Source organism: Labrus mixtus, chromosome 16 (assembly GCF_963584025.1).
Source record: "Labrus mixtus chromosome 16, fLabMix1.1, whole genome shotgun sequence".
NCBI lineage: Eukaryota > Metazoa > Chordata > Actinopteri > Labriformes > Labridae > Labrus > Labrus mixtus.
Window position 1 is genome coordinate 11278969 of NC_083627.1, and position 21998 is coordinate 11300966.

General features: G+C 39.8%; 1 protein-coding gene across 1 annotated transcript in view; it reads left to right on the top strand.

The window, feature by feature from the left end:
- fam135b (family with sequence similarity 135 member B) overlaps positions 1–21998 on the top strand; it is a 55149-nt gene that overhangs the window by 13038 nt on the left and 20113 nt on the right. The window contains exons 3-7 of the mRNA XM_061059538.1: positions 491–570; positions 12942–13081; positions 17236–17306; positions 18347–18520; positions 19941–20067. Coding sequence (XP_060915521.1) covers positions 491–570; positions 12942–13081; positions 17236–17306; positions 18347–18520; positions 19941–20067 — 592 coding nt within the window. The remainder of the gene's footprint in view (positions 1–490; positions 571–12941; positions 13082–17235; positions 17307–18346; positions 18521–19940; positions 20068–21998) is intronic.

The following is a 21998-nucleotide window of genomic DNA, read 5'->3' on the forward strand; positions in this document are numbered from 1 at the left end:
AAAAGAGATGTGCTATCTTAGTCCAAACTAGACAGACACACTTCCTGAGTTTTGAGATTCTTTTGACAGTGCACTTGTATAGTTGAAATTCTTCATCAAGTGTTGACAAAAAACTTCAAATCTTTGAAATGTTTTCAAAGTCAGGATTCTCTCTCTCTTAGGATTCCAGCTACACTTCAAGTATTTTTTTCATTAACACCATCGATTTGTCTACATCGCAAAGAAACAGTTGGGGTTCAAGTATAGTATCATTAAAATGATAACAAACAGCATGAATCCATATCCAGCCGTGAGCTATTACCATGATTAAAGAAAGTTGTTATGGAGCCATATTTCACCTTTTGTTTCTTAAGCTTTGTTAAAGAGACCTGACTGTGTGTTATACAATTCCCATAATGCATTGCTTGATTGCTCATGATCATTTGGACAAAACAGTATAGACATGTATTCTGTTCTGTTGTGTAACTCTTCTGTGTGTGTCCTCTCTCAGGTTCTATCAGGTCCGAGCAGGGTTAAAGGTTTCACCTCGAGTGCCCCACAGGGTGATAGCGACAACACAAGACAATGCAGGTAAGGAAAAATGTACCATCACATAAACAAGCACACAAATGATATTCACTCACATAATTTACTGGCCTCCCTACCCTAATCTCACTCCCCAAGCTCCCAATATGTTAGATCTGTTCTGGCATCCTGTTTTTGAACTTCAGGTGGATGATCTCATGGCATGTTGTATTTGTGCAGCAAACACCTTTTGTTTTGATGTCAGGTTTAACAGACAGAACTTGTTCTGTTATAGATTAATCTTGAAACCCATCAGCCATCATCGTCCATCATCATCTGATAGGCGAGATTTTCCCCCTTCAGTAAAGCAAGCGATCAGTAGAAAATTACTTTTAGGCAAGACTTATTTTTCTGTGTTTCGTTTACGTCTGCAGCGTAAACACCTTCATTTCTTGGTCGAAAACATCCCGGAGTAGTGCCTGTTCATCTTGTGTCTCAGTTCAGCAGTGGAATAAAAGTTAAACATTTTAAAAGCAGACATGTGTTTATAGAGATCAACACATCATTGTTGGAATACCATCAGTGGGAGCTGGCATTTCATCAGCGCTGATGACCTTCCACCTGTTTCCCTGATGTTCACACGGTTTTCTCTGGGCATATCAAAGCCTGCTGAAACACAATTATTCAATACAGCTTGGACTACAAATGTACTACAAACAGAAACCAGAATTCTACCCATGCTACAAAAATCCAGAATCCTGTACATCAATCCATCCATCAGCTATACCCCTTATCCTGTTTGGTAACATGGGTCGCTGAAGTCGATCCTTGCTGTTATTGGGCGAGAGGCGGAGTACACCCTGGACTGGTCACCAGTCAATCACAGGGTTGACATATAAAGACAAACAACCGGGCAAACTCGAACTAACACCTATGGCCATTTACAGAGTCACCAATTAACCTAACGAGTATGTCTTTGGGCTGTGGGAGGAAGCCAGATTGAACACTTGAATGCACAAAGAGAACATGCAAACGCCACACAGAAAGACCCTGTCTGACGGGGACTCCAACCAGGAACCTTCCTGCTGTGAGGCAACAGCGCTAAGCACTGCACCACCATGCAGCCCCTCTGTGTACCGATTCTTGATTTTTTATGTAGAATCTGTAAATATAGATTAGTCATAGATAAATGATTAGACAATTGCTGTATCCACACATACACAATACTCTGGAAAATGTCCTGAAATAAAATTTTTCACCCTGACTTCTGCCAGCCTCCTAGTAAAATCCCTGCATGAAATCAGCGTGTTACTATTTAGAAACATTCACAGCAGGCAAGCAGGAGGGGGTGCTGACATTTACATGACCAGCTTGATCTTTGGGCACCGATATGCTGCTTCATACCCTTTTCTGCCAGTATGTTATTTTCCATTCCTTCATTGATACTGTGAATATGTCCAAATAACAATGAATTACAAAGATAGAGAGGCTAAGACTGTCATAGGTTTGGACTCTGCTTCACCCACCATCCTGGATATATTGTAAACATCAGTCAGTTGTGACTTTCTTACATCATATCCTGTCTTTTGACCCCCCCCCCCCCCCCCCCCCCAGGATCTACTTTCAGGAGTGTAGTATATGAAAACATATATGAGTCCTCAGTTTGGCACAGAAATGCATAAAGCTCCCCATTCCTCAAACTTAGCAGCAACACACCCAGTCTGAAAGCGGTCTTTTTGTGCTTCTTTGTAGTCAATTTGCATCCCTCTGTTGTCATTTTGCATCATGGGCTTTTATTGACAAATTATGGTAATTGCTTTATTCTGCAGTTTAAATCTTGTTAGGCCAGAATTTGTTTCACACACTGTTCACATTCTCAGGGGGACTGAGTGGGAAAATCGCACTCCACAAAGGGAATTGAATCACATGCATTGTGAGGTTTATGCTTTTCTTTGAAGTCGGTGTGTAAGCAGTTATGTTTCAGTGTTTTCTGTTAAAGCACAAACTCGATTTCTACAGCTCCTAAAACGTTGGGACATACACAAATGAAAATAAAAAGAGAATGTGGATGATTTGCAAAACATTGAAACATCGTATTTGATTGCACAAAGAAAACATGTGAAATGATAAGCCCATTTTGAATGTAATATTAGACAAAGTTGGGCAGGGTCATGTTTGCCATTCTGTTGCATCACTTCTTCTTTTAACAGCACTCTGTATCTCTTTGCATGGTAGAGTTTCAGCCAGTTGTGAATGCAGCGATGAACTGTTTTCACAAACAACAGCGTCTACAAGAGTTCCTGAGCCCATGCAGTGATGTCCACTATACAGAAACATGTCTGTTTTTAATGCCGTGCCACCCGAAGGCCCGAAGATATCTGCTACCCAATATTGGCTTTCTGCCTTGTTTCCCCTGCATACAGATTTCTTTAGACCCTCTCAAACTTTGAATTCTAATATGTAATGTAGACGATGAAATCCCCAGATTCTTTTCAATGTTATCTCCAAAGACATTATTCTTAAAGTGTAGCACTATTTGCCAGCACAGTCTTTCACAGAGGGGTGATTCCCTCCCCATCTTTACTCCAGAAAGACTCCTGGGATGTTTGTGTTGCTGGTGTCAAATTTGAAAGGGGTATATCATATTCCAAATACACTGAAAGTTCTCTGTTTTATCATTTGACTTGTTGTCTTTGTGCTAATTCCTATCCAAATTTTTTGCAAATCACCACATTCAGTTTTAATTTACATTTTACACAATCACACCTTTTTTAGGAATTGGTATTGTACATGGTAGCACATGGGTTCTTTGCCTCTTCTGGATGAAGTAGCATGTTTTTGATGAGTTATGTGGATGTGGAATATTAACATTTATTTGCCTTAATTTCTTGGCTGTATATCCTACATTCATGGATTCAACAGAACTTCACACGAGGACCCCAGGAAGACTAGCTACTGTTTAACACAGAAGCTAATGGGGATCTTAATTAAAGAACAAACAGACATACTTTTAGACATGACTCAGGTTTTTCAAATAAAGCAATCCACAGATACAGGAGGCAAATAAAACACCCATTTATTTTGACATCTGCTTATTGGGTTGAAGAGGATTTACCTCAGAAATGCATCATAAGCTTTCATTTTCATTTTGGATGAGAGCAAGAGAATAAAAAAAAAGCAATTGATTTTTCTAAACAAGTAACTGGTGCTCAGTAAGTGATTCTATTTATGTGTTAAAGCCATTGTCCTGGGCCGTCAGGAGTTCTGCATCACAGAATGAAGAGTGGTGTCTGGGGATTTTTTATGGTTCTACCTCATCTCAGTGATTTAGGACACTTGGCTGTCTTTGGGTTAGAGAGTGACTGACTCACTCTGCAGAGAATCTTGCATCTCTAATAGCTTTGAAAACCAAATGGGAACAGGATGATATAACATGTTTTGAATGCAAATTAGTTTGAGCTTACTTTAACCCCAATGTCATTTTTCTGATTAATTCTTCCCGTTTTTTCTACAGCATCTCGAGATATTTGCACGTTGTGAATCAAATGGCACTCTATTGGATTTGTTCTGCACCAGAAGGACTGTTTGCCTTTCTTCTTATAATAAGAAACGTCAGGTTAATTTGACAGAATCATCTTTACAAAGCTTACAATAAAACTCATCTTTAAATTAGGGCCCGACTGATATGTTGTGCATGGGGCCGATACAGATGTTGGGGAGAAAAAAAGATATATCGGCCGATATCTTTCTTAGATCTGTGAAATCTGTTGAGATTGATCGATACGTTGACACATTTATTGCTTTGATTGCTCAAATGCAGTAATCAAACAATTGTGGAAAATATATCAATATATAATGAAGACAAGAGAGTCACTCACTTGTAAAGTAACTGCACATGTACATGCATCACCACCCTAACCCTTCGCACTCTGGAGAGTGATAATACTTGTTGTAATCCATAAAGCGCCATCTGCTGGTGAAAGAGAACTGCTAGTGTAATACAATGAAACTCAAAACTAAATGCTACTTGACTGGTGAATAAAACTAGTAATATATCAGCACATATTTGCTGTTTACCAAATTAGCCGATAGTTCTAGTCACTGGATATGCTAATATTGGCTGATATTTATGGCGGCTCTGAAACATTTAAGGTGCATAGTTCTTTCCTATTTACTGTAAATTAAAGTTATCTATTTTTTTTCTTCAAATATCAATAGCAAAATTGTCAGCTGAAGAAGACCTCTGGTCGAAACGTTGATAAAAGTGATTTGGATGGATTAAAGACTTTTTGTGGCATTTGAGCAATACGATCATATCTTCTTCCTCAGTCTGCTCTTTTGCATTACCCTGCACCTAAGTGATGTACGTTTAACAACCCCCCTTTTCCCCCCAGTATCAAAACATGCAAATAACTCTGTAAAAGGGTGTGAAAAATGTGCACTTTTATTCATGCAATGTGTGTTTTCTCTCCTCTAATTCCTCATTGCTTGCAGGTGATTTATACAATGAAAGATGCCTCACATGTCTGGCCCTCTTGGTATTCAAAGGTTGTGGTGCAGTGTTTTTGTAAATTCTGAATCTACCCAAGCGTCAAATCTGGATCTCTGGCAATGCACAAAGCTGTTTCACTGGCAATACTGATTCACAGTAATAACGGCTATTTTTAGCTCCTGACTGGAGCCTTGTGTGTGTGTCTGTGTGTGTGTGTGTGCGCGTGTGTGTGTGTGCTAGCCAGTGTGATTATGTGTCCTGATCTCGCTGTACTTGTGAGGACTAATTCCCAACGTGGTGCGACCCTCTGCTCTTACGAGGACAGTTAGGGTTGTATGTTTGTGTGTGCGAGACACGTTCAGTGGCAGGAACATCATGGCTGATTGAGAAGGCGATGTTGTGCCTGAGATGTCAGTGATTCATGTCAATTCTAGTGTTTTCTACGCTTGCAGTGATGGGAATATCAGCAGGGAAGATGATTTCCTACAGCTCATTAGGTCATAGATGGAGAGAAATCCTAAAAAGTCCAAATATAACACATTGTAATGGAAATGATAAAAATAGCAGTTCACTATTCTTGCGCTCAATACTCTATTTTAAACCTGCTGAAACCTGCAGGTGCAATTTTACATGATTTAAGATGAGGAAAAGAAGATACAGCACAGCTCTGCTGAAGGAAGCTTCAGTGGAAACTGTTTTGTCTGTGCAAATCTTTTTGATAAAGCAAAAAGGCATCATAAACGCAAAATTCTCAGCCTATCTATGGAAACACAAGATTATTCCAAACATGATCCAGCTTTAAAAAAAAAGATATCAACCATAAGAGAATCAGCAACATATTGGACACAAGTTAATTTGCTGTCTTTACAAAAGAGCAATATGAATAACATGACCGTGAGTTTTACCACATTTCTGAACAATGTCATTCTTAGTAAAAAAAAAAACCTCTCCCCTCAGCTCAATGCAGAATTCGAAGAATAAGATGATTGCTCTGATTGGACTTTTTGATTCAACTGTGTTGCATGTGCATGCAGCTTGTTTTGAGCTCAATTCAGAAAGTCATCCTGACGGCTTCCAGGCTTTGCTACTAGCTATGCTTAAAATCTAAATCAAGGCAAAGCAGCCAACATGGCTCGGTGCAAGCTCCAACTTTAAATACCAACATATGCTCAAAGGCGGACTTAATAAGACATCTTGGGATTTTTAAACCAAGCGAAAATTGCCCTTTGCTCTCTGCCAGATTTATTTGTATTTTTTTTGCATAATCCTGTAAATTATTTAAATTTAAATATTGTAGCTTGAACCATCGTGTCTGACAGGTTCAAATGACAAGTAATAGGACCCAAGTGCAGAACGAAACAGAAAATATTTATTTAACCAAAAAAGACAAAATGCCAAAAAAATGCAAGAAACAAAGTAACAAATCACTGGGAACACGGGTAGATGTAAACGGACAAGAGGAGGGAAGGTACACTAAGACTAAATCGACACTGGGGTAATCAGACACAGGTGAGACTAACGACACAGGTGACGACTATCAGGGCAATCAAAAATGGAGGGAAACCAGACAGAGGGAGGAAGTAAGAGAAGAGAAGAAACACTCAACACTGGGGACAAGAACTACAAAATAAATCAGGAAACCGTAGGGACTCAGGAATGAAGCATTAACAGGAGGATACACAGCTTATATGGATCTGAAGCATTTGAAAAATGACAAAAATGACATTTGAAAAAATCAAATGAAGGCACCGAAGAGCATTTATTTTACAAAGATCTAAGGCAGTGGTTCTCAACTGGTGGATCGGGACCCAAAGGTGGGTCGCAAGGCCATTTTCAGTGGGTCGGGCATTTGTGCCTGGAAAAAAACAATCAGTCAAAAAAATTGTGAAGCGATTTTTAAACATGTTTGTTTGTTCCGTGTCTTTGCTTTGTAACATGTTTTGTACGTTCTGAGGTCCAAACTGCACTTTTTTTTTTCATTGAATAAATGTGATTGGTTGAAAAATATCAGAACCACTGATCAAAGGGTTAACCCATTCAAGGACAGAAATTAACACATGACATTGTAAGTCTGATTATTCTTAAACTCTATTTTTGTGAAAGCAACTGGATAGGCAATGTATACTACATTTAAAATACACATAAATATTTAAATGCTAGTTTTGGGTCTGTTTTTCCCACCTTCTAGTCTTTATGCTAAGCTAGGCTGAACACTTAAATTCACTGTTTGATTACTAAGAAAAGTCACAGCACTGCAGCATTTATCTAATCCACTAACTGCAATTCCACACTTTGAGAAGCGGTTGCATATGTGTCAAATGAGGGGCACTGCAGCAGTGTACATTACAGAGAAGAGCATATCCATATTGTAATTGGAAGGCTGCAGCTCTCCCCTCCCTTCCACTGCCCCTTTGCAGCTCCTTCAACAAGGTCATGTATTAAGCCTCCATACCTCGCAGGCTGAATCCTGAGCGCAACTGCACCAGCCAGCAAGAGGGAAAAAAAACATCCATCATCCACAGACAAAGGAAATAATCCCTCACCATGTTCTCTATGAAAGTATATGCTTGACATTTCAATTGTCTGCGACCTTCAGACAAATGAATTGTGCCGCACACTCAACTGAAGCATTTAATGACTGTGATTCATGCACAATAACGTCGAGATTTTGAAGTCAGAATGCTACCTGGCAGAGTTGGATTTGTGTTTTAGTTGTCTTCGACAGCAAGGACGAAGATACTCTCTCATATTGGTACCTTGAAGAGCAGCTCTGTGAGGCGAGTTCTGTGTGTTTTACTGATAGGGAGTGACGGGGACATACACACCTCTCACCAAGCAGATGTAAAGCACCAGAGGCTGTAAGCAGATTATTTCCAGCACAGAATCACTGTGGCTAAAAGCTTAGAGGCATTTCAGCAGGTTTTAATGTGCAGGATGTGATAACTCCCCGGCACCTGTTGGAATCATGCACACATAAATGTCAGAACTGTGTGGGTTTGATGTTTTTCTTTGAGTCTCACTAACTGTTACATGAATGGCATTACTAAATTGATGTCTAGTCCAACAACAACATAATGTAGAGCGTAGAAAACCTATGATACATTGAACAACTTTGTCAAAGCATGAGCATACTTTAGTGACAGGCAGATAAGTACATTATTATCTTTAGGTTACTTTGACATTTATGAAGACCATTTCTGATTCATTCATTCAGGTGGTGATACATAGAATATCATGACCCACTAATGTTGTCTCAAAGCTCCTGTGAGGACGTTTAGCTCGTGGAACAGACTGAGATTATTATTACAGTAATACCAATGCTTCTTTATGACCTTAAAAAGCAAACAAAACCATCAGAGAGCAGTTTGATTATTTCTCTATAATTACATTTATTGCTTGAATCTGCTGCTGCCGGATAAATGTCAGATGAGGCAAATGACAGCATTGCTTCCAAAACAGCCTATTTGAAGATTTTCAATGCCCAGGTTTAATTGTGAGTTGCATGTGAGACATTTGAAATAAGCAGGATGAAATTCATTGTCATTAAACATCGCTAACAGGAAAATATTAACAAAGAGATACATCTTCCCACTTTGTCCAAAGGGGGCGCCAAAATCTACACAATCCAAAAGTTCCTTAAAGCAGCTTTAAATATTTGAAGTCATAATTCTTACATCGTTTTCATCATTAATTTATATGTCCAGAATATGTATAAAGATCTAATGCTTACAAGTTAAGGGCAACTGGATTTGAATTGTTAAAGTTTTCTTAGAATAGTGCCATTTCTGCCGCTTGCTACTGTAGGGTCATTATGTTTCTGAACTGTTGTGGTATCATGGTGACTACAGAAGCAACAACAAGGGGACAGGAGAGGTAGAGAGTATGGTGAAGACCAAATCAGTGGTGCATGTAATACTGGTGCAGAGTTTACAGTAAGTGTCTTGCAAGGATTACAGCTGAGCACATTTGTGTTTTAGTCATTTTGCATTTTTGAAACCTCAAAATATTGTTATCCATTGGACAAAAAAAATAAGTCATCACTATTATCATTTAATTTCTGTCTTTCCAGTTTTTATACATTTGATAACATTATACAAATTCCCTTTTGGTGCTCAATCCCAGTTGACATGTAGAGAAACCGTGGGTAGTAAAGCCAAGTGATGCTTATAGTAGTTCAAAACAAATGCCTAAACCGTGCATCCAGTCTTCTACACTTGCTACTGTTTGTAATATACATTTGAACAAACACAAGGTACTTGTGCCTGAATGAAAGGATAAGCACTCAGTGAAGACACCCCTCATCCCAGTTATGCCCCTATGCCCTACTGATAAATTACATCACCTACCCTATGGCCCTTAGTTGCCACTACAACCAAAACAGCATAGCCACCTTCTACAGAGCCAGGCTATGTTGATGCAAGCTCCAGGTAGTGACCATGCTGATACTACCATACCACATGGTCCCATCTGGCCCCCACAAGCAATCGTGTAGGCTAATGAACAGCAAGAGCCAGGACATCATTGGGGATGAATATGTCAAATTTATAACATATCCGACATATCCCCTTTATATTTAATATCTTGTATCTTCGTGCTTACATCTCATATGCTTCTATCTTAATATGAGCAACAGTAAAGTTTTCACTATTGGGATGGATAAAGTATTTCTGATTCTGATGTTTAGTATTCCTTTATTTTGTAAAGGTTTTTTTTTTGACTATTACTATATGACCTTTTATTTTGTCAGGGTTTTCTTTTAGATTTGACTGCTTCTGCTTGTTTTGTTGCTTTCCCCTTGTTTGCGAAATCATAGCTTTAAATGTCAAAACAGACACCCGAACAAAGTAGCATTCTTATGAAGCTTTAATCACTTTGTACACATTTTAAGGTTTAATCAATCCTATCAAACAAACTTGCTTTAAAAAGGATGCACAGTGTCTATGACTGTGATAAAGCAGCAAGGGCAACTGCGGCAGCTACAAATTATGATTGAGTGACTTTGGGCAAACTGAAGAGCCAACCAGCACAGCAGAGAGGGCATGGAAGCACCTGGGGGAATTGTTCACAGGTCAAACACAAATAGAAAATCATTTATGTTAATTCCTGCGCACAGTTTAAAGTCTTTAATCCACCTTACTCCTGTGCCTGTAGACAGTGGGCAGGCAGAACAAAACAAACAGAAGGAAGGAAGTTAAGAGGCCACAGTGCTGACACAGAGAGACAACTTCTTCCACATACAGAACATACCCGCAGGGATTACGCTGCCTCTGTCACACATGCACCCAACCTTTGACAACAGTCGCGCTACCGCACATCCATCATCCTTGCTGGGGCCGCTTGATGCTGCAAGTAGTGACAGCATTATCAGGAGGAGGCGTGCTGAGAGAGGGAGAGTAAGACTGAGACTGAAAAGAGCAGAACCGCAGCAGGCGATACCATAGACCTCTCATGGCTCACAGCTGGACTGCAGCTCTGCCTGGGAGATTGTGCTAGCAGCTAAAGTGAGCAGCCGTCACGTTGAGCTCCCAAACATGAGAGATGTTGACAGTCAAAACCTCGGGCGTCCACATTATTAAATGTGGACACAGAGAGTTCATGCATGAGAGCTCTCTCTGCTATGCAAAGAATCAAGATTTATCTTTCATGTGATTTTCAAATCTTTCCTGCGCTTTACAAGTTTCACCATTTAGTAGGAACCCTGATCTTGCACACCAGCTGTGCGTTGAACAGCTGTAACTCACAAGCTATAAATGCAATTCACCTGCTAGCCTGGTCATCCTTTCAATCAATGAGAAAGTCAGTGAATAGGAAGAATAAAGCCCATCAGCTGATATTGGACGCAAACAGGAGTACAAGTTCAGACAGTTTGTTCAAAATAGAAATCCTCAAAAATGTAACTATAGTTGAAAACATTGCAGACTGCAAGCCCTGTGATTGGTTTTCCTCCATTTTCCTCTCCTTGCATGCAGCACATGTAAAACATTGGATACTGAGTCTAATTATGACAAGAATATAAATATACAGTATGTCAATTGCATCATGAACTTCTATGTGTTTTTAACATATATGCTAACTGCTAGCCTGAGCTAACAATGCTATCGAGCTGAGCATTCCAGCCATTCCAAACCAATGCAGTACATTCCATCGCCTCCAATGTGTCCTTTTGTTTCTTCTGTGCAGTAAATGCAAAAGAGAACAAACCATATGAGGTATTTTTGTAGGCCAACGCGTAGGCGTTTGTTCAGCAGGATAATCTTCACAAATGAACAACATTTTATGATGTTTGAAGCGTTAATGCAGCCGACAGAAGTAAAAAGCTAACTATGCTATAGTGGACTACACCACGGTCGGATGATTTTGACTTCACTACCGTTATGCTTCAGACGATCTCCGATCAGCTAATCCGCTTAGTTTAATACATTTTTTACTAACCTAATATTTGCCTTAATCCAAAAATTAAAACCTACAGGAGACATCAAAGACTAGTGAGAGAGTTTCCGGCGTTTGTGTAAGGCATGATGACGTTTAATGTCCCAGACAACCACTGTAGTCTCATTTAGCCACTTGTTAGCAAATGCCTTTTGAAGGACGCATAATAACTTCAAAATTCACAAGTGGGGGTATTACCTAACGTAGTTTATATCATCTAACAAAACGCCAACATCTCTTAAGCTTTTTTTAACCACAGACCTTATTTCCAGCGTCTAACCACAAACCCATTCAAAATCCCCATTGACTTGTTTTAGGACTCATTCCTGTGGCACTCTATAGAATGAAATGCTGCTCTATTTGGTTTCGGTTGTCATTGGTTTCCCATACACAAACAAGCAAATAATGTGGCGGAATTAGAATGTGGCGGAACCCGAAAGGCAATGTAACTAGCATAAAATTCTAGCTTTTGTTGGTGGGATATTGCAGAGCTACACAGACACACCATTGCACAAGTAAGGTATGTAGTGCTCAAAACGGCAGCATAGCTAGGGCATAGATTTGACACAAAATAATATATCAGGTCTGTCAATAGCGAAGAACTTGTTGAGGCAATGAAATACTTTTTTTTCACAATTGCATAGCAACTCATTCTATTGCAGCCATTATTTGTATCTTTTTAAGCTGGTTTTATGGGGCCTTTACAGGGGAATCAATGCCACTTACAGTTACTATATGATATATATGGAGCTGAGCATCTGGGCTCAGCATAAAGTTTGGAAACAGCTAACCTTGCTGTTTTTGAACACAGCAAAACTCCAACCAACTCCTCTAACACTCCCAAATAAACTTATATTTCCACAAAGATGAGTGTATTTAACTGACAGTTTGCAGGGACTGGTTGGTTTTCAGACTATTTCTTGTGGGGTTGCCATGCCTGAGTTTCTCATTGTATTATAACTTTTCAGTTTTTACTATTTTTTTCTAAGCAAATTTAAAAAAATCAAACACCTTATATGTTTACAATGGGGCTTAAGAGTTGCTGCTGGGTGACCTTTGTGACCTTTGTATAAAACCAGCATATCTGTGGCTATCTACAGTGCAGCCACATTAAACATGAGTGAGAGGAGACAATAGCAACTGTTGTTCTTAGACACAATCTCAATTCTGGACACGTGTTGACACATTTTAGCACTCAGATCTATGCACACACCCTTAGATCCCCCGTCAATCCCAGTGAACATTTGCAAATGTCAGGCCAACACTCATAACGCATTTTCAAAGCTGTGCACATATCAAGTAATCTGAGCACATTCTGCAAATATCAGAAGGTGCAATTGCCAAATGAACAGCCTTGTTCCAATAAATAACAATAAATTCCTTAGACATCTCCATGTTTTTTTAATTTGACATTAATATTCTGAATTCTGTTGTGTAAAAGCTGTGCATGTGGTAATATTTCAGGCTGTTTCACCTCATCGACTCAGTGTTGTTGTGTTGCTTTGTCTCTCATCAGGAGAATGCAGCTTTAGCACGGCGGGGGCTTATGACGGCGCAGTGTTTAGCCGGATACTTCAGATCCTTTACAGAAATGAGGAGATCTCTGTGAATGACTGTATGATCTTCAAAGTCCACCTGCTATTGGACGGTGAAAGGGTGAGTCATGCTTGTGACATTTTCTGCACACACACACACACACACACACACACACAAACACACAAACGCACACAAACACACTTCCTGTTCAATGAAAAGAGAAAGAGATAGAGGACTCTATTTGGCTGCTTGTATTTTATCAGCAGCCTGGCAGTAAAATGCATGACGGATAATTACAGTGAAAGCAGCTGTATAGTAGTTCAATTAAATGGTGATTAATGAATGCATTTAACATCCACTGTTCTCTCCTACACACTATCCTTACTTGCTTCCTGCCATCTGAAACAAACAATAACAGGGTTTTCATAACAGAGATTTAAGGCAGTTCATTAAAGCAGAAATATAAGGATGACGTTATATAATTATACACATTTACTGAACAGTAGTACTACTCAGTTGCTGAAGTTGCTTTAAATGCCAGTGAGTGGATAATATTGTTTTGAGAGAAACTATACTGGAAACGGAAGGAGTATCCTTGAAAGGCAATTAATCTATGGCACTCTGATTGACTGACAAGTTCAAGTTCTTAACCAGCATGCATGGTGGTCAAGTTGGGAGTTTTGCAGCATGCAATTGGTATACAATAGAAAAAGAGAATTAGTGTATAAAACATCTTTTAATATCATATTGAGATACAAATTCTGGTATTTGTCTATTAATCTGATAACAAAAACGAATGACAGTTTCTGTTTATTAGATTTTATGCTTGGATGAAAAAGGGCCACGGGTCGAATTAGATTTAAAAATTACGAGTTGATCGGTGATGAGAAATCTTAAGTTTAAAGTTTAAAAACACGATGTGTCCAAAGTATTTGAAGGTCTCAGTAGTGGATTTTTTTTTCAAATGTTCAACTAAAAAGTGCGCTGTGTTTTTCAATGCTTTGAAAAACGCCTTGAAGAGTCAAAATTGGGCTACTACTCAGTCAAAGGTTTATCAGCTCATGTGAATATGTAGCTTATATCAACATCCTGGAGTACACAAACATGTGCAGATGAAACCACTTTGGTACAATAAAAATAATGTGGCCATATGGATGTACAGTATACCAGGTAGCTAGCAATTATTTCTTGTGGCCTTTCTGGTATTTGGCAGCAATGTTGATGTGCTGACTTGCAGCATTTTGGAACACCCCAGGCCCCCCTGTCAGAGTTACATCTGCCAAGCAGGTTGTGTTTTTTGGTACCATTTATTCTCAGAAGGATTGAAAAAAAAGAAAAAAAAAGGATACTGTTCAGGTTTTAATAAAACTTGATGGAAGGGTGGCAGCATGGGCCAAGGAAGATGCCATGAGGAAGATGAGTCACAAACAACAAGCAAATGTAAGAAGATTTGTCTCCCAAAAAAGCAACACCTTTGGATGGACTGAAAACTTGCTTTTTTAGAAATATACTCAGCTATTACTCCTCGGCAGAGGGTCCAAGAGGCCTTCTAATTCTAATAATTACTAATAAGCAGCTGGTATGCTACTAATTAGCATGCTAATAAGCAACTAGTTAATGTGAGGAATATTGTGTCCTTAAAGGCAGGGTTGGTAATTTGGTCCAGGTCCACTTTTTAATATTTCGGTTGAAATTATCTTTAGGTCCTGACAGACATTAATAACTCATGTGCTCTGAAAAAGGAACAAAGAAAATCTGTCGTCTGTAGCAGTTGTAAGCCTGTAAAAACTTTGACCAATGTCTGCCACGAGGTACCAATCTGATGAACCAATCAGGCCTCCCTGTCTCCCTACTCGTTCTCTACCCCTTGTGTCCACTAGCCCACACTCAAAGCATGAGCTGAGGTCTGCTTCTGGACCAACAGCGCTTGTGCGTGTAAGTGAGGGGCGTGGCTTTAGAGGGAGCACAGAGGAGAGGTGGTGGGTGCAGCGAAGCACTGAGGGAATGCTACTTTCAAAATCATGCTAGTTTTCGAAAATTACCAACCCAGTCTTTAATTGTTGCTTTGTGTTACTAAAAGGATATGTAACAGAAAAATTAGATCCCATAGTATCTAAAATTTGTACTAACTTGAGATAATGTACTATTTTACTCTGTTACTTTCTAACAGATGTTATACCTGGCAAACATCAGCATTGTCAGACAAGCACACAGAATGAAGCTAATTGAGTTCAGCGACTTGTCTCCTGGAATTATAGCTCATTAATTCACAGACAAATGCAGAGAGCCTGTGCCCCAGACTGCCCATGTTCAGCTGAAATGATCAGGCGTGTAAACCTGCCAGACAGTTATTGATGTACTGTCCTGAACGGTTTCACCATGGGCATGACCCCGAAAATCCACTCTGCCTGTTTTTGTTGTTGAGAGCCATCAGAGCTCAAATAGATCAGTGGTGACAGCCCGAGACAGGCCCAAGGCAGAGATGTGGGGGAGTTAAGATGGCCCTGCTCGGAGCTAATCATCCATATGATAGCCGTGTGTCACACACTGACATTACCCTGCACTGAAACTGATCTCTGACATATGTGTGCAGTCCAGATGCCTGGAATGCTGCGGACAGAATTTGCATTCTTTATCTTACACAACTATGCATGATTCTTATTTTAGAAGATTTCATTAAATGTGGACATTCATGTTAAAGTCCAGTGACACACAGCTTCAAGACATATCAGATTTCAGCTGTAAGCGCTCCCGAAGGCTCTCTGCTCATTAACCTTGGAGGTTATCTGCCGCCCACAGCTCCAGATAGCACGGACAAAAATAGCCCCTCATTTCCCCTGTGCTCACTCGCATGTATGCTTAATCAATCAGAACATCAATGTGGGACAGAACAGCAAAGATGTGGGTGTTGCTGTATGGTATGCATGTGTACTTCAGCTGTAAGGAGAAAGACAGAAAGAGCTGTGGGTAACCTTCATTATAATAAGCAACGCTGCACCTTCATCTTCAAAAGGCTCTACCTGCAGCACAGCCTTTGTAGTCGGCTCATGTCTTTGATTATTTTTCCCACTTTGTTTTTCAAATTTAAAGAGGTGCTATGTATTCATAAGGTAGGACTGTCGATGGCACTTTGAACATGAGATTAATTCTATATTGTTTACCTTACATCTGATTCAAATAAATGTTGGAATACAGAGCAAATCAAAAACGCGAACACATAATTAAAAAGAAGTGAATAAAACTTGCAAATATTGTAGTTCATATTAGGTTGTATAGAAAACAACATTTTCTCACTCCCAACCAAGTGTCAAATGTTTTGGTGTTGACAAATGAATCCAATGCAAAGTGCAAAAACAGTGAAGTTCCTGGAGTGTCCACTTGAGGCTGGCTCCAAAAGCCCATGCAGGAAGTCCCATTAGAACCATTTTTTTAAAAGCAGAATATAACATGTTTGCAGACTCTGTCATAACCTGGCTCAAAGGATATGACATGAGAAAGGACACCAGTTAACTTCAGATAATAATGATTTATTGTAACAAAGTAAACGAATGACCGCAAACATGTAGTGTGTCCGTCAGTAAGGTCAGCAGTGTGATTGTGGATGTGTGGCATAAATGAAGTTGGGGGGTGTAAGTGTAACAGTGTCCAAAATGTGCAATTGTTGAGGATGTGAGTCCATGTGGCATGAGAGAGAGAGAGAAAGAGATCCACCCTGGGGTCGGCCTTTCATGCCCTGAGAGCAACAGGCCCAGGTGTTCTAGATTGGACCAGCCAAATCCTCTAGGAATAGGGAGACAGTACCAATTAGTAATAGCCTGTTTATACACTAAGGCAGTGACCGTCACAACTGGTACAAAAACAGTTTTGGTCTGAATAATCTGAGTATAACTCATCAGTTTTGATGATAATAAGGCTAAGATTTAGACATTTCCATAATTGGCAGATTTTACTGACTAGCTATTTACCTGGATGCCTAAGGCCTGCCTTAACTCCAACTCTTTGCCTGTTGTCAAAATTGATCATAGGTAAGATGGAGATGGCATTTCCAATATGGCGACAATCATCGTTAGGGTTAGAAATGCCTACTAATAAACAAATTAGGGAAGTCACTGACACTGCGTTCATGTTTTTTACTGTCTTTTCTCCCAGCTTGTCCAAAACAACACCTTGGTCAGGGGACGCACTCATATATGCTCATATATGACGATCAAAGCAGCCCTAGTTAAACACATAATAATGTTCATGATTTATCAGCTGTACCAAATGTTTTACAGGTGGAAGAAGCCTTGAGTGAGGTGGACTTTCAGCTGAAGCTGGATCTTCATTTTACCGACAATGAGCAACAGTAAGTTTTTGAGCAGTTTTCAGGTGTGTGTGTGTGTGTGTGTGTGTGTGTGTGTGTGTATGAGAGAGAGAGCAGCAGGTTTGTGTGTTAGGCAGAGAGAATGCTACACTTTCCCTTGGTGCAGCTTTTCTGCAAGAGTGAGAATGCAAACTAGGCATGAATAAGGCCTATTATGTCCTTTGGCTCAAAGCCATCTCTTTAAGCACCTGAACACTTCTGTGCATGCAGTACATGATTGCTGCCTGCTTTGGACAAATAGAAGAAGTAATGATGAGATGAGCAGTTTGCATTGGAACCAATGGCAAAAGGATCGATTCTCTGTTAGGGCTCTGGTTTCTTATGTACAAACCGCTGCATGCTGTTTAAGAGTAGGAATTGATAGTTTATTCATACTCATGGTTCTATGACTTCTCAAATCTACACACAACTATATTCTAACACTCTTTCTGTCAGCATGTGCACTGGTTCTTATTACTCAGAGTCTGTATTTAAGTATCCACAAGGTCCCTGTAACCATTCCAGTCAAGAGTCAGACTCATTCTCTCTCTCTGACTCCTTATTTCAGGGATTGATATACATAAAGAGTCGGATTAACTGGAGCTGTAGAGACATCTTTCTAAGAGTCAAGCAAAAGGAAAAAAAAACGTGTCAGGGATAGCTACAACTCCGTAAACACAAAGAGCTGTACCAAGGTACAGACTGTTCAGGGTCAGATGTAATTAGCATTCCTTTTTCAGAATAATAAACTACAAAATCCCTTAATTTGCATGCAATATTTCTGCACTCTGTAACCATAACACAGTGATACATTCCCAGTGATTTTTATTTGTACTATGCCAATGTTTCTTATTTCCTCATGAGTTTTTGTCTGACTTTGTATATCTAATTTTAGAGGTTTCAGTTTTGCTGTTTGAGTGAAATTAGAACTATAGAAGTAGACAAATAAAAACAGAATTCTAAAAAGCTGTTAAAGAGTATGTCAGAGTATTTTGTCGTTTGTACTCGAGTGTATCATTTGTGTCCCTTCTTTCATCCCTTAGGCTTGCAGAGATAGCGACTGTCCCGCTGATCAGCAGTCGGACCCTCAGCCTCCACTTCCACCCGAGGAGGGGCCTCCACCACCACGTCCCAGTCATGTTCGACTACTTCCACCTGTCTGTCATCTCTGTCTCCATACATGCTTCACTGGTTGCCTTACACCAGCCGCTTATCAGGTAGGGCTATATGCAAACATTTACTTTTGACAGATCTTGAATTTTCATTCAGCTTAAATGGTTTAAATGAGATGTGATCCCCCCCCCCCCCCCCGCAAAAAAACAAAAGTTTATTGATTTCAAACAGATAACTGGAGACTTTTATAATGTGTAGTTGGCTTGCTCACTAAGTGAATGGTAGCTCCATTGGTTTTTTGAAAAGCTGTCTCTGCATTATTCCCCCATTTAACGCTGTGACTCAGTGTTAGAGTCGGTTGTCTCGCAACCGGAAGGTCGGAGGTTAAATCCCCAACTCCCCAGTCACATGTCAAAGTGTCCTTGGGCAAGACGCTGAACCCTAATTGCTCACGCTGCCGCATCAGCTGGCTGGCCTCCTGATTTTTCTATTCTTTAAACAGCACAGTATGTTTCACTTCTGCAGTTACAAGAAAGGCAAGTTTCAGATGACAGGACTGATGATTTAAGCATCAATGTGGATTGCTATTTGTTTCTATTGTTTTTTTTTAGCTGTAGAGGCAGCTATATGTGTAGCAACATTGCAGTCCATGACAAATTTCCACAAGGGGAAAATGAGGTGTGTCGTATTGCACTGCACCGCACTGCACCTTGAGGGATCCCTCCCTTCTTTTCAGAGAGAGGATACGATGCCAATGTGAGCCTGAAAATTGTAATCGCATCAATGGCCTGATTTCCCATAGTAGGGAACAATGAAACTGTTTTTTTTTTCATGTAACCTACCCTCTTCAATGAATGTAACCAAGTCACTTCATGATGTGCTCATTGGTTTCAGAAGTAATAATCAGTTTAAGTTGTAAGCTAGTTAGCTCATGTCAGAGCACATTTACATACTGAGTAATACAGGCCTCAGGCATTGGCGTACTAAAATGTAAAAGGTACTAAAAATAGAGAGCAGAATATTGCTCTCACTTTATCTCAATCTTGCCCGAAATTGGCATTTAAAAGATACAAAGCTTGAAAGGCTCAAGTATATAACGTTATTCATGACTGGGATATCTTTAAGGAGATTATTGAAGAGTTTCTGTAGATTAATTAAATTGTTGAAACTCTAAAGTGAGGGAAAATGCTGGCACAGCCTTTTAATCCTTCTTATTGTCTTGGCAATCCAAACAGGTGTATCCATTAGCTGCTGGAATTAATACTTTTCCTGGCACTTATCTGATGAATTCCGCTGTCAATATCATAAAGTCACTGTTAGCCATGCATTACATAGATTACTTCAGCCCTTGATTGATTCAAATAGTAGCAGCTCCCATCTCTGTGTGTATATGGTTCTTCCACACACACACACACACACACACACACACACACACACACACACACACACACACACACACACACACACACATATACACACACTCATGCTTTGTCCCTGCATGTGTCCTTCCTGTTGTCTCTGCAGCTTTGCACGTACAGGGAAGGGCTCTTGGCTGGGGAAAGGCTCACCAGAGAGTTCCAGCGACCCATCTGCCATGACTGTAGAGAACCTTGTGTTCGGAGCTGGCTACTGCAAGCCTGTCATCTCTGAGGTATGTTAACCTTTAGCAGTTTAGCTGCTTCCTAAGTCACAATGAAAACCTTTTTTTTCTTCTCACAAAGCTTTAAATGGCCACAAATGAGCTGATTTTTGTCTCCTTTAAAATAGGTTGTTAGTTTTTTTTTGTAAGCAAGCTGCTAAATGCCAAGGGATGATGTAAATTTGATCTCAGTTTAGGCACAGAGACCGATGGATTAAGATGTGATTTGACTCAGCATGCCATCCCGAAGCAACAGGATTCAGCCTAAGACCTGAGCAGAGAGTCATTCTGATCTGGATTACTGAATGTGGACCCGTCAACCTCAAAATCAGCCATTTGTTTGGGCTCCGTGGAGTCTTAAGGCTTAAAGATCAGAGGCTAACACAGAGATTATTACTGTGCTGTACTGTGGCTTTTCATAATATCTGATTAACCCACCTGCCCAGGCATGCCAGCTCCAGGCGAAGCATCTGGATGTGATAGCAGCTCTCCCTGGAAATAATGGTGTTGTCTTGCCCCCACTCATGCCTCTGTGCTCATTTTACACTACAGTTAGGCTGAACAATTGCACGTTGACAGAAATGATAATCCAATTACTGTTATCATAATTATTAATCATGATTACATGTTATATACAATGACAGCACTTTTAAGAGCATTCCTTCTTCAGTAGCAGCAGCTTCAAAATCATACAATATATCTTTTCTCTCTTGTTGTCAATTCACAGATGAAATTCAACTCTCTTAATTTTCAAAAGCTGGCAAAATGAAAATTCTCGCATAGACTGAACCCCCTCGAAAATGAGATGGTTCATCTCAAGGAGCTATCCATCAATTAACTGAATTTCTCACAAAAACCAAGTTTGCATTTACTGGTTTGAAAAAAAGCGTAAACGTTTGGTTTTTAAAATAAAGCCAAGGTGGAAGTGCAAAATACTGCAGTTCCTCAAGTGTCCACTTGAGATTGGCTGCAAAGCATAAAAATCCTCCTGATTTGGTCCCTAATAAAAAAAATACAGCAGAAATAAAAAAGTTCACAGACTGATGCATACACAAAGTTTGGATGGATTAGCATTTCAAATATACTACAGCCATCGTTGGGTTTCAGAAAGCCTCTTCAAATGATGAAGTCACTGAGACTACGTCCACGTCTTCTACTGTTCATGGTTTGAAACCAAAGTTTCTCAAAGTGACAAATACAAACAAGTAGCATTGAGTTGTGAAATTATATTTACATGATCAAATCAGCCTTTTTTATTGGCATTTGTTCAACAGGAACTGGAAATACACAAAATTTCAAACTAGTCCTTCAAAATATTGTTATTTGCATAACTTGCTTTTTTTTTGTTAAGATTTATTTTGGGGCGTTTCGTGCCTTTACTGGAGAGGACAGTGGATAGAGTTGGAAATCAGAGAGAGAGAATGGGGAATGACATGCAGAAAATGAGCCACAGGTCGGATTTGAACCTGGGCCGCCCGCTTGGGGGACCACAGCCTCCATACATGGGGCGCGCGCACTAACAACTGCCCCACCAGCTGCCCCACCAGCACTCCATAATTTACCATTTTAAAACTAAAGCTTCAGAATACATCAAACTGCAACTTCCACTTTGAAATTAACTTTACTAAAGTTGTTCATTCTAAGAAATAATAATAATGGTGTCCTGAGGTTATTGGAACATGTTGAATTCACATGTTGAATTGTATGCAGCTTTGGGTAGCTCCTCCATTCCAACAGTGTGTGGAATTGCGAGATAATTTGTCCCACGTTCATTCCAAGCCACACCAATTCTAAATCGTTTTAGAAACAGTTATGGTCTTTGAGTGTGATAACCCACTTATTGGGACTTCTATTTGGACTGTTACTACTTTTATTTAGCATTATTTAATTATAATGGTCAATATTATGAGGTAGAGTTCAGAGATCTGATCCCCCCCCCCCCC